The sequence below is a fragment of the Heliangelus exortis genome, chromosome 19 (genome assembly GCF_036169615.1).
Source record: "Heliangelus exortis chromosome 19, bHelExo1.hap1, whole genome shotgun sequence".
Taxonomy (NCBI): Eukaryota; Metazoa; Chordata; class Aves; order Apodiformes; family Trochilidae; genus Heliangelus; species Heliangelus exortis.
In genome coordinates, this window is record NC_092440.1 from 568,299 (window position 1) to 580,457 (window position 12,159).

At 41.2% G+C, this 12,159-nt stretch overlaps 1 protein-coding gene across 2 annotated transcripts in view; it reads left to right on the plus strand.

Moving 5' to 3' along the window:
• MED13L (mediator complex subunit 13L) overlaps nt 1–12,159 on the plus strand; it is a 176,639-nt gene that overhangs the window by 8,958 nt on the left and 155,522 nt on the right. For both annotated transcript variants that reach the window (XM_071762972.1, XM_071762974.1), the window contains exon 2: nt 10,185–10,422. In XM_071762972.1, coding sequence (XP_071619073.1) covers nt 10,185–10,422 — 238 coding nt within the window. The remainder of the gene's footprint in view (nt 1–10,184; nt 10,423–12,159) is intronic.

A 12,159-nucleotide genomic window follows, 5' to 3' on the forward strand; every position in this document is an offset into this window, starting at 1 on the left:
CTCAATGTGCTCCCTGGAGTCCTGTCTGTAACCTGGCCTGCAGGATGGCTGGCTCTGTAAACCTGGGGTTTCTGACATGAAAAGAATGTGTTCCATTCCTTCTGTCTTTTGTCTGGGAGATGGCATTTTGCTTCGGGGCATACAACTTCCCTGCATGCTTCCATCCAACACAGCCTGTGCTGGTACATGCACTTCTGACCTGGGTAAACTTTGTTCCACTCCTTCCCCACAAATGCAGCTCAAACCCCACCAGGTCTCTGAGTTAAAAGCTTCTGCCCTGCCCAGGTCTTGCCTTGTAGCAGCTCTGAAACCTGAGCTCCTGACTCTTCAGCACCTGGTTTGTCGTTCAGGTTGGCTTTTCAGTTTCCCTTTCTCATGCATGGTGGTGAAACTCCAGCAGCTCAACTTCCCATTTCTTGTTTGTGTTGATACAGAAGCTGGGTAAGGACCAGCCTGAGGAAGTGCCTGAAACATGCTGACCTGAGGAGATGTTGCTGCCATCTTTCAGTTTCCTTTTTTTTTTCTTTCTTTTTTTTTTTTAACTTAAATTTTTTTTTCACTTGAAAGAGTATTATCAAGTAGTGGCTTTTGTCTTCCAGTCATGCTTATCACATTATCCTTCTGCTTTTCTGATTAATTCAGTTACAGCCTTTACAGTGGAAGAGAGCTGAGACCCAGCTGTGAGTTTGGAGCTCTGTCCTGAGATTTACTGGATTGGTTAAGGAGATTTTTGGCTGGAGATTTGCTAATCCATGCCACTCAAGTAGAAAGTACCAAAGGTTTTCTCTCAAAAATTCCTTCTTTTGTTCATCGTTCATTTTTTGTTTTATAATGAAATATTCCAGGAGTTCCTGGTGTTGGTCCTGAGTGACTGTGGGTGGATTGACTCAAGGATGAAAGCTTCTTGAGGGTGTTTGTTGACCCTTTTCTTTATGTGCTATTAAAGATCACAAAGGTGCCAGAGTGGTACCTGGCTGAGTGATGTTGCACGGGATCAGCACTCCTGAGTCAGGAGTCCATCAGCTTGGCAGCAGTGCCAGGAGGCTGGCTGGGTCTGATCAGCTGTTGTCTGGGGGTTATCAGTTCAACAGCTGCTTTGGTGTCAGGGGTAGGAATCTCTCCATGGCTTTTTGCATTTGAGAGCTCACCTGGAGGCTTGCTCTGGCCATTCAGAGCAATGCTGCAATGTGTCTGGGTGAGGAATGGAGGAACCAAAAATTCTGCAAAAGTGTCCTCCCTGCCACAAAGATGAGCAAATACCTGGAAAAGAAATGTAAGATTAAGTCAAGGTCAATGCTTCTCTTGAATAATGTCCCAAGCTTTGGATATCATTGATTGAAAGGTTTCTTGAGCCAGGTGGACATTTAATAGACAATTTTAAAACTAATACTTAAGCTTTTACCCTAAAATAAAAAGATCAGCCATTTTGGTTTGAGTCTGCATCCTGCTAATGTAGATATCTGGAAGACATCTTGTTAGCAGCTGTTCCCCTCAGAGTTCCCATCTTTTAGGTTGAACAGCATTTAATCCTTAAATGCTCTTTGTTCTATGGTATATATACTTTTGACCATTCTTCTGTTTGTTTTTGTGGTTGGGATTTTTTTTTGGTTCTTTTTTTTTTGTTTCCCATGTTTTCTTTCAATGTAGGGAAACAAGAGCTGTGTTTAGCCACAGAAGTGTGGACCTGCAGGTGAATTGTGATGGCCCAACAGCTTCTGTGTCACCTTATGTCTCTTTCTGAGCCCATAACATTGTTTTGTTTTGCCAACCTGTTTTTGCAGTAGACTCTAGCAAGACATGGTTCCTTTCCCAGTGTGTTAGCATTTGCTCATTTTCCTTCCTTCTGCTGCTTTTAGTCTTTTATTTTAGTATTTAGCCCTGAAATTCTGTGGTGGTTGGCATGCAAATCAGCAGTTGGGTCTTTTTATTGGGTTACCCTTTCTTTCATGCTTGCCACTCTAAACTTCTTTGTTAGTATCTTCTGCATCTGCCAGAGTGTCTGAAATTCAAGCACTAATATTGTAGCCCTTTCTTACTTGCCACGGAGAAAGAAGGTACTTAGTTGCCACCTCAAATTCCTTTTGAGTGTAGTCTGGCTTCCATTTCTTTGTAACAATCTATTAATTTTCCTGGCTGTCTTCTCTCCCACAAAGGCAAAATCTCACTAGGAGAGGTGAGGAAAAATACCTAATTTCTGTCAGTACCATGTCCTTTTTAGGCAGTCCCACTCGTTATTAGTCTGTGGCTTTTAATAATGGCATATGTGGACTGTATTATTGCAGAAGTGCCTTCTGGCCCTCCATGCCATCATGTAGTGTCTGAAGTGTCCTCAGGTACAGGAGTTCAGGAAGATATCTGATAATAGGATTTTGGTTCCAGCTAAATCCTTCACTGCGACTTGGCAGAGATAAAAGGTGACATACAGATGCCCTGACACTGTTGCTTGTCACAAACAGCTCTGCAGTAGTAGTAGCATTTAGATAATCTGCTCCAGGGGGTGTGAGGGGAGAGGGCAGCATGGGGTGGATGGAGCACAGGGATTTATCCAGCAGAACACTGATTCAGGCAGAAGTGCTGCATGCAGTGATGGGCTCAGTTTCTTCCTGATTTTGAGAGCAATTTAATATATAAAAAAGAAGTATTTTATTTTTTGTCCATTATTTTAAAAAGATTTTTAGTGGCTGTTCTTTGTGTGTTGTCCATCTGTTGGAATGTCTACTTCTATAAGGAAAGGGATACATTCAGACCTGTAATTCTGCTGTTGATCAGGTATATATGAAGAAGAAAGGTGCTTCATTGGGATGATCACTCAGCTCCTTGAGACACTGATAATTCAGTTCTTGAATTCAAAGCATGACAAAGTTTGATGAATTTTGTTTATGCAGTTGCTGCAGTGTTTGCCCTTTGCTTTGCCCCCCAGAAAAGTCACAGTGGAGCTGAGCCCCAGCACAGCTTCTGCTGCCATATGGACCCCCCCTCTGAAGGGGCAGAAGGGATAAGCCCCAAGGGAAGAGAACACAAAACCGTTCAGCTTTTTTTTTTTTTTTTTTTTTTTTTTAAATGGATAGGATAAAGAAGGAAATGTTAACATGTAATTTAGTAAATGATCTGATTTCAGGAGACTCCACAGGGCTGAGAGGGTTTGTTTTTGTTTGTTTTTTTGTTTTGGTTTTTTTTTCTGTTTTGGTTTTTTTTGTAATTTTTGCTTTTTTTGTTTGCTTGCTTGGTGTTGAATTTTCTTCTTTTTTCTTTTTTTTTTTTTAAACCATGAGAATTACAGATCTAGGGTGCACCTGAGTACAGGGGCTTCCACTTCAGTCTTACCTGAGAAGGTTGTGCTATCCAAAATCTTTCTTAAATTGTAAAAATCATGTATAGCTATGATATAGTTAAGCATTAAGCTTTAGTTAAGCAATCTCCTCTGTTCCCTGCTGGGTTTTTTTTGCTTTTTTCCCCTCTCTCTTTGTCCTTTCAATTCACTTCACTCAGGCAGATGTTCCTAAATATTTTATTTCAGTGGAAATGGGGGACAGTGTTCTTGTCAGGCAGTGTGTTTGCCTCCCCAGTAAGCACACGTGTCTACAGGGTATTTTTCAGTCCTCCTGTCTCTGTCCTTTTGTCCTCCCTTCCTAGTGGAGGTGTATCAAGATGACATCAATTTTATCTGATATTTAAATGGCTGGAGTAGAGTGTGAAATGTTGTTGCTGTGAGAGTTTGAGGTATTGAAATGAAACACTCTAACCAAAGCAGATGGTGCTAATCTTGAATCTGCCTGCAAGATCTTACAGCATTTAATTAAAATGGTGGTGTAATTCCCATGACACCTTTAACTACAGTTTAAATTCCTGGACTATGAACTAAGGGCTTTCTTATGCAGATTTTTACTCGACTGAGTAGTCCTTAGTGTGGGTCTCTAGTGGTTTCAGAATAGCTACTTACTTGAATAAAGGTCTCTAAGATGAGACTCTGCTAAAACTGGGAAATATATATATGGTGTTTGAATGCTCTGTGTTCCAGTTTGAAGCATAAATTGTGGACAAAAGACACTTAACAACTACAATATCCTAGACAGAAGGACACAAAATTTTAGATCAGGGCAACTGATTCTGTTGCACCTAACTTCAGAGGTGGGTACCCTGGACAATGTAACATCTTCCCCTTGGTTAGAAGGGCATATGATGAAAGCTTTTTCATTTTTATGAAATGAAAGTTGTTTGTAGAAGAACCTAAGCAGTGGTTTGGTTTTGTTTTTCACAATACTTTCTTCTTTTCTTAAACTTATGTTGGAAGCACTGTGCAGGCCTGAAATTGTCAGAGTAGCTCCTTTTGGCCAGGCAATTGGGAAGTATTTTTATACCTGGTTATTGTCTAGGTTTTGTTTTGTTTCAGATAGAACTGAGAAAGATAAAGCTGCCTGGACAATGCCATGTTAAAAGTCATTTTAGAAAGTCAGGGTTGTATATTGTATATCCTTCCTATTTTGGAAATACTGGGTTACTGGTTACCTACATTCTGAGGCCTGAATCTGCCTCAGCTTTTCTCACCTTTTCTGCTACAAGAAGTAGAAGAAGAAAAATTATATAATTTAGGTTTGTTTTCCATGTAGGCAAGTACAATAATACAGAAATAAATCTGCTTTACACTTGCTGTGACCAAATACAAGAATTTATCAAACTTGGGATGCTCTGCCTTTTTCTGGTTCTTCCATGTCTGTACTCTTGTGTGATCTTTCTGAAGGAGCTTTGTGTACTAAAAAGGGTGGAATCACTTCTGTCTTCTATAGAAAGTAATTTGGAATTGGTCTGTCCATTTCCCATAAAACACACGTAGTCCAAAAAGCATTTGATGGAAATGAGGTGGGGGGGATGAGGAGGTGGAAGATGTGTTTTGTTTGTGTTCCATCTGTGAGGGCAGCAGAAGAGGAAAATAGTCACAGTGGCTACACAGCACTAATTAAATCTTTAGGGTTGCTGGTAGCATGCCAGGATCAAGTTGTGCAGTGGGGAAATGTGATTTTTAGCAGGTTAAACTCTGCCAATCTGCATGGAGCACTGTGTGATCAGCAGAAGACCCTGCCTGCCTGCCTATTATTCTGCTGTAAGCCTGAGGGGGGGATAAAGAATCAGAGCTTAGGTTTTATCTCTGGTAGGAATTTACAGTTCTGGATGCTGTCCTGGAGTTAAAATGGCTACAGCCCTCAGCTGTTGCAGATGGATGCAGAGGGGTTGGTATTTAGGGCAGCAGAGCACTGGGTATAAGATAACATATTATTTGCTTTTCTCTTTCTCCTGTTTGTTTGCATAGGGGCTATCAGAAGTTTGAATACTTGGTTATTTTTTTTTTTTAAGCCGTTTCATTCTGCAGATTAAGGCAGTCACCTAGGAGGCAGGAAACCCGTGCTTGCATTCCTTTTCATAGGACTGACTATGACATCCTTTCTCTGGCCACATTTCTGGATGGAAGCACTGGCCTGGCTGTGCTTCCATTAATTCCCCCATCTTGGGTATGTTTTGGTGTGTTTGGATGCCTAATGTGGGATTTTGAGTTGGAATGCACGCTTTTACCCTGGTAGCTGCTTTTGAGTTCACCAGAAAAAGATCTTTTTTTGTCTTGGGAATTTTACTGTAACAAGTTGAATGTTAGTAAAGATTTTGGATAATCGTGGTTATCCACAGAGATCTGATTTCTGGTTTTTGTTACACACTTGGGCCAGTGCAGTTAGAACAGGTGTCTTACAAACTTTATTTTGTGTCCAATTGCACTTAGCTGAATTTAGAAAAAAATGTTTTTTGGAAAAGGATCCCTCTTCTAGAAAGTTGAGCCCTTCACAGCACAGTCCTCCAAAACGTATGTTCCTTGATAAAGCAAAGCAAAAAGCCTCTTACAAAATGAGTGCTTTGCTAACAGCCTTGATGAATACTAACTGTAACTCCCTTTTTCTCAAGGCTTTTTAGTTCTAAGAACAAGGTAGCAACCATAGCAAGCCAAGCCCATGCATATAGGAAAAAGATGGAAGAACCATAATAACAGAAATATTGCCGGGTGGTGCAAACTTTGTTTCTGCCAGTTGTGTTGACAGTTTTGTCCTTGGGTTGACAATCCTGGTGTCTGTCTCACTGGGTACTTCAGGCTGCTCTCCCCTCCCTGGCTATTTTCTAAACAGGTGTGGGGACTGATCTGAGTAGAGGAAAAAAACCCAAAAAACATTTAATATAATACTTCTGGTTTTTAGTCAGTTGACCTCAGCAGGAATCCATGCAAAGAGCAGCACTGCTGCAGAGCTGGAGTGGTGGTGAAGTCAGGAGCAGATGAGTGACTCAGGGAAGGCAGGGCAGTCCAGGACTGCTTTTGGCAGCAGTGCTTGCTTGTGTTGGTTTAAAGTGTAGGTTAACAGCCTCTGTGAGCAGCTTAATGTTCTGTTTTATCTGATTGGAGGTGTCCCTGGAAGGAGAGATCCCACTCCACTGCTGTGCTTAGTGGTGCCTTCTCACTCCTGCTCTTCTCCCTGCTCTAGTGATTGTGTGGCTGCAGGGTAAGCTGTCAGGGTGCTGATCTGAAACTTTTTTCTTTCGTTTTGTTTCCCATCTTTAAATTGATGAACTGACTCCTCTCACCCAGTGACTGCATGGGCATTAGATCTGACATCTGGGGGTTTTAGATCTAACATTCCTGGGGGTGAGGAAGAGGATGCTATTTTGGTGGCAGCCTGTGTTCACTGCTGATTAAACATAAGTGAAACCACATTTAATTCCTTACTACAATCACTAGAACAACAGGCCATTGGCTGTCTTGTCTGTAAAAACCCTGCTGAAGATGAAGGACTTATACAGCTAGTGATACTTTTTTGTTTAAATAAATTTAAGAAAAACTCCATGTAGATGCAGATATTTCCCTGTAGTGTGTTCAACACTTTACACAAAACATCTGTAGATGCGTAGAATATATTCAGATGTTCCTGGAGCAGTCTTGTGTACTACTTCTGGATTCAGATCTTCTTTTGTGTTCAGTTTTAATTAACATGAGGACATAACCTAGGAGTTCTGAGGGGTTAGTAGTGATGCTTACCTGTTAAAAATTTAAACAGAAACACATGTGTCTGACTAATGCATTGAACCACATTTCTGCAACTTTGGGAGATGATCTGTGAGATGTCATTTTATGCTGCTACTAAATCCAACCCCCCCAATTCTTGTCTCTTCCTTTTCTTGGCTGGGATTTTCTGTGTGAGTGGTGGTCCTGGTTAGCTCTAGTAGTTAGTCATTCTCACAGTCTGTAGGATTAGACACTCCAGAAGTTTGTTAGTGTAGAATTAAATTGGATTCAGTTCTCCTGGTTTCTCTATGCTTTTCTTGACTATGTGTCATCTGTAACAGGGATGGGGTGCTATGGGTTGATACCTCTGAGCTGCCAGGAAGCTGCAGGAGCTTGTCTGCTGTTTCTAACAGCTGATCTCTGTTATTGCTGTGCTGAGCAAGTGACTGCTGATGTTGAGTAACCTTTGTTGTTTGCTTGGGTTTTTTCTGTTTTTTGTTTGTCATCCTATTCTGTGTGTTTTGTGACTTACCATATGTTTCTAGTAGATTATAACATAAACACTTAAACATTTTTTTCCTAGGTTGTCTATGCTGGCACTGATCGTTGATGTTTTGTGATTTGTAGTCATACTCATTATACTGCTTGAGAAACTGCTCGTTCCTTTTCCAAGCTATAGATTGAGATCCTTGTAGAGCAGATGTAGGTATTTTGGAGATGCATGTGGAAGTTTTTCCTCTTAGAGAATAATGTGATGTGTGAGGCATTCCAGTGCAACACAGCATCTTACAGTGAAAAAGTAATTTTTACCCTTTTCCCTCTTCCTCCTGCCCTCCCATCCCTCTTTTGTGCCAGGGACATGGCACACATGCTGTGCACATCAGCCAGTTTTGCCCAGCTTTTCCAATGTACTTTTCCATGGTTCCACCAGCACTCTGAAGGGATGAGCAGCATTTCTGTGAAGTGCAAAAGCAGCAGTGCTGGGTACAGAAAATTCTCATCAGGGGTAATGCAGAGTTCTGCCATCTCACCACTGCTGGGACCCTGCTGGCATGGGACAGGAGGAGCTGAAGATGACTGGGGTTTTATGGACATGAGGAAAATAAAGACAATTTCACTTTTTTTGTTCTCCTTCCCAGTGGAGGTCATCTCCTGTATTCCTCTGTGCCTGGGGCCCCTTCAGAGGAAAATGAAATAGGCAATCTGGGCAATCAGCATCTGGGAAATAGCCCTTGAGGCACAGTCACAGAACTGTCATGGGTCAGAACCCTGCTGTGCCAGGCAGTACGTGTGCAGAATGAGGTGAAACTGTTTCAGAGGATATAATTTATAAGATCAAAGAAATACAGGGGGTTTTTCACTTGTGTTGTTGGTATGATGAGCCTCACTTGTAGCTTCTCAGCAATTAACCAGCTAGCTCTTGAACAAGTTACAGCCTGCTTCCAGTTTTTGTGGTGAAGGAAAGTAAATTTTAAGAGTTTAAACTTCTAGCTGTCCTGCAAGGGAGCTCCCTCTATGTGACACACAGTTTGGGGTTTGGAGGAGCAGTGTAGGATAGCTGGTTAAACACCTTGATGAAAATGGGAAGAATGTGATCTGCAAGTCTTTTTTCCTTTCTTTTTTAGGAGTAAAAATCTCTCTCTTCTTGGAGTTTTCTATATGTACTGTCCTGAGAAAGGAAAGGAATGTTTGCTGTTTAGATCCAGCTTAATTTATGACTTGTCAAGGGTGTGGGGGGCAGGCATCCCTACAGGGAGTGTTTCCATTGCTGTCTCTCTCCTCTCCTCTCCTCCCTGGCAATGGCTCTTCTTAAAAAAGGTGTAGATGCTGTATTTGAGTCTTTGCAGCCTGTTGCTGTAGACCAGCTGGTTCTTCCTGTAGGACCACTTCAGAACTGAGCACACTGGCTTGTTTCTGAGCAGCAATGAGAAGGTGTGAAATACTGTAAATGAAGCAGCAGAGGTAATAACAGCAGTGGGAATGAGGTAACATTGGCTGGAAAGGAGAGCTCCAGCCCACTGTGAACACAGAGTAAATACATACTGCTTTTTTATTTGATAATGATATTGATGCCAGCTAGACTGAAGTCACACGAGTATTCCCCTTTGATTCCTGGACCAGCTCCCAGAGCCAGTGGAGAGAAAGCAGAACAACACCAGTCACAGAGACAAATGGAGTGGGGGGAAAGCAGGCAGCAGGTTGGGGTGTGGGGGTGTGATGGGCAGGGTAAGAGATGAAAAGGTGGCAATCTGGACATTTAAGAGCAGGGAAACTCGGTGTGACAGCTGTGAATATTTGCTATTCTAGGTGAAAAGAGAAAAAGAAAAATCAGAACAACTTCTCTGTTGACCTGGTCCCACCTGCTAATTCTTTGGTGGTTTGAGTACTTAGGCAGCTTCTGCCCTGGCAATTGTTTTTGGCCACATCTGTGCAGTGGGACACCTACACTGCTTCAGACTTTTCAATCTGTGAAAAAGCAAATCTTTTCCAGAAGTCTGGGTAGCCATTTTACCTTTTCATTCATATTTTCTTATTATTCTTCCTTGATGGTCAGTAGTAGAATTCTATTTGGTTGAGTGTAAATGACAACTTCCTTACTCTGTTTTTGTTTATTTGAGCAAAATTAAAATAAAAAGCATGTCTGGTAAACCTGCAGCATCACAGTATGAAACTGTATTTCACCATTTTCACTAAGTCAGTTGATTTCCTGTGTCCTGTTGTACTTTATCTTCGTGACTTTCAAGTGGTCAACTTCTGGGCTGACACTGATCTCACTTGACTACCAAGCAGAGTGTAGGGAATGGGTGGGCTGTATTCCTGGTTTTTTTCTTCCTAATTGCTATGCTTACAGTAAGATAGCAGTCAGGTTCAAAATGAATGGGTCTACTGGGAATGCTGTCACACTGCGGTGATAAATCTAAAAGCAGGGGTAAGCCAGATTTGTTCAGTGCCATTTCTAAAGTTGCTTTCCTATTTCCTTGAGGATAAAAAGAGGAAAATATGGGAATAGGGGGAGTTTGAACTGTGACTGCTTAGACCTTAATTCTAGGAATTAAACAAGAAAAAAAAACCCAGTTATGACCAGAACTTCCCTTTGAAACAGTGAGTTAATGGCTGCTTTTTTTTTTTTTTCTTCGTTTTTCCTTCATAGGCTGAACTCACAGGCATCAAATGGCGTAGGTACAATTTTGAAGGGCACGGGGACTGTGGCCCCATCATCTCAGCCCCAGCACAGGATGATCCAATCCTGCTCAGCTTCATCCGCTGCCTGCAGAACAATTTGCTCTGCGTCTGGCGCCGGGACGTCAAACCGGATTGTAAGGAACTGTGGATATTCTGGTGGGGAGATGAGCCCAACCTGGTGGATGTCATACATCGGGAGCTGCACAGTAAGTTACCTGGCTTTGGCTGCCTTCATTTAGGTTTTTTCACTGTTTTTTTCCCAGTGGAAGTTGTCACAAAAGGCTTTCACTTGCTTCCCTATGTGATTTTGTCACGATTTGTGTTGTGAGACCTAAAGGAAGAACCACTGGAAATTTGGCTTTGCAAATTTGGCTTTGCTGCTGTGAGTGCAAAATGAAACTTGAAGTGAAATTATGAGACCTATATCCAATGTCATTACTTAAATTTTTTGTGAACCCTCAGATGCACTGTAAAATTAGAGTAAATTTTAGTTCAAAGGATAATAATGGCAGTGATTCTGACATAAGTAAGGTAATAAACACTTACACTATAAAGGCAGGTAAGCTCTCTGGCACCACAGGTAAATCTGCAGTCAGAACTTGCCACATTCTGCCAAGGTGATCCTTCAGGATTTGAGAGTAAATGGAGGCAAGTTGCAACAAGTGGTTGAAATAAAAGGAAGGAAAGGGAAGGTAGGACAAAGGTGACAAGGATAAGTTTCTGTGATTGTAAATGTCGTGCTACTTGGATTGTCCTCAGTGTCTCTGGAATGCAAAGCCTTGGAATGATGGAACAAAACTATCAATCTTTTTTTGGGTTTGACTGTATCCACTATGTATTCATTGTGTTTCAGTGGTGTGTTGTTGCTATGAGGAGATCTAGTTCGCCTGAAAATGTTGACTTTCAGAAGGTATTTTATTAGACTGCATGAATATGTGCCTCTCTTTTACCTTTTTGTCTTGAAGTTCAGCAATCCTGGAATAATAATAGTAAAAAAAAAACCCTTTCCAAACGAATAATGGGCATAGTTTCCTTGTTTTTGTTTCATTTTTAATAGAATTTTCATCCTGGTAGCCTTTGGCCTTTAAGGGTACTTGGTGATAGGATTTGCATGGAAGTTCAAATACAGAGAATATTGCAGTTGTCAAGTGTGCTTTAGTTGTCCTTTATCTTCCTACCCCCACAGCACACTGTGTTGGTCCTGGGTTCATTTTCTTACTCCTTATCCTGTTCTAACCACCTGTCTTCAGAGTGTTACATATACTTTTCTGAACACCAGGTTGTTTATTGGGTAATACAGCCTTCAAAATCACAGATATGAAACACTCTGTGTCCTTAGGCATATTTCATGCAGGTAGCTATGTGATCATGTATAATTAAAGAGATGGCTCAGAAGTGCTGCATGAAGCCATTCCACTGGCATTAATTTTTTATGAGGCACCTGTTTTGAATGAAGGCATGGGTAATATTTCTACTTACCCAGCAAACCTTTAATAATATATGCTTTTCTCTTTGTAAAATATAGTTTATTTAATATTTCAAATGCAACATATGGGATTTAAGTGTCTTTTTATTTGAGGGGAGTTGCAGGTGATAGCTTCTGTTTCTTTTGTAAAGTGATGTAGCTTGTTTATATCTAACATCTTGGTTATAACAATAGAGTGCTACTTCCAGTGGTAATGGTATGATGAAGCATTTAAATGTATGGATAGCTGAGCCTGCTGGGGTGTGGTATGGGACAGGGTATAGCAGAGAGGGAACAGCATCACTTTGACACATTTTTTTGGCTGGTCCAAAATTTTTAAAGACATCCAGGCTGGAGCCTTCAGCAAAATAATTTTAAAGTGAATTTAAATCTGAAAACTGTCTGCAAGAGCACTGTTTTCTAAGTGTCAACTAGCAGGATGATGAACAGTCTGAGCAGAGTTTCACAGCACTGCAGT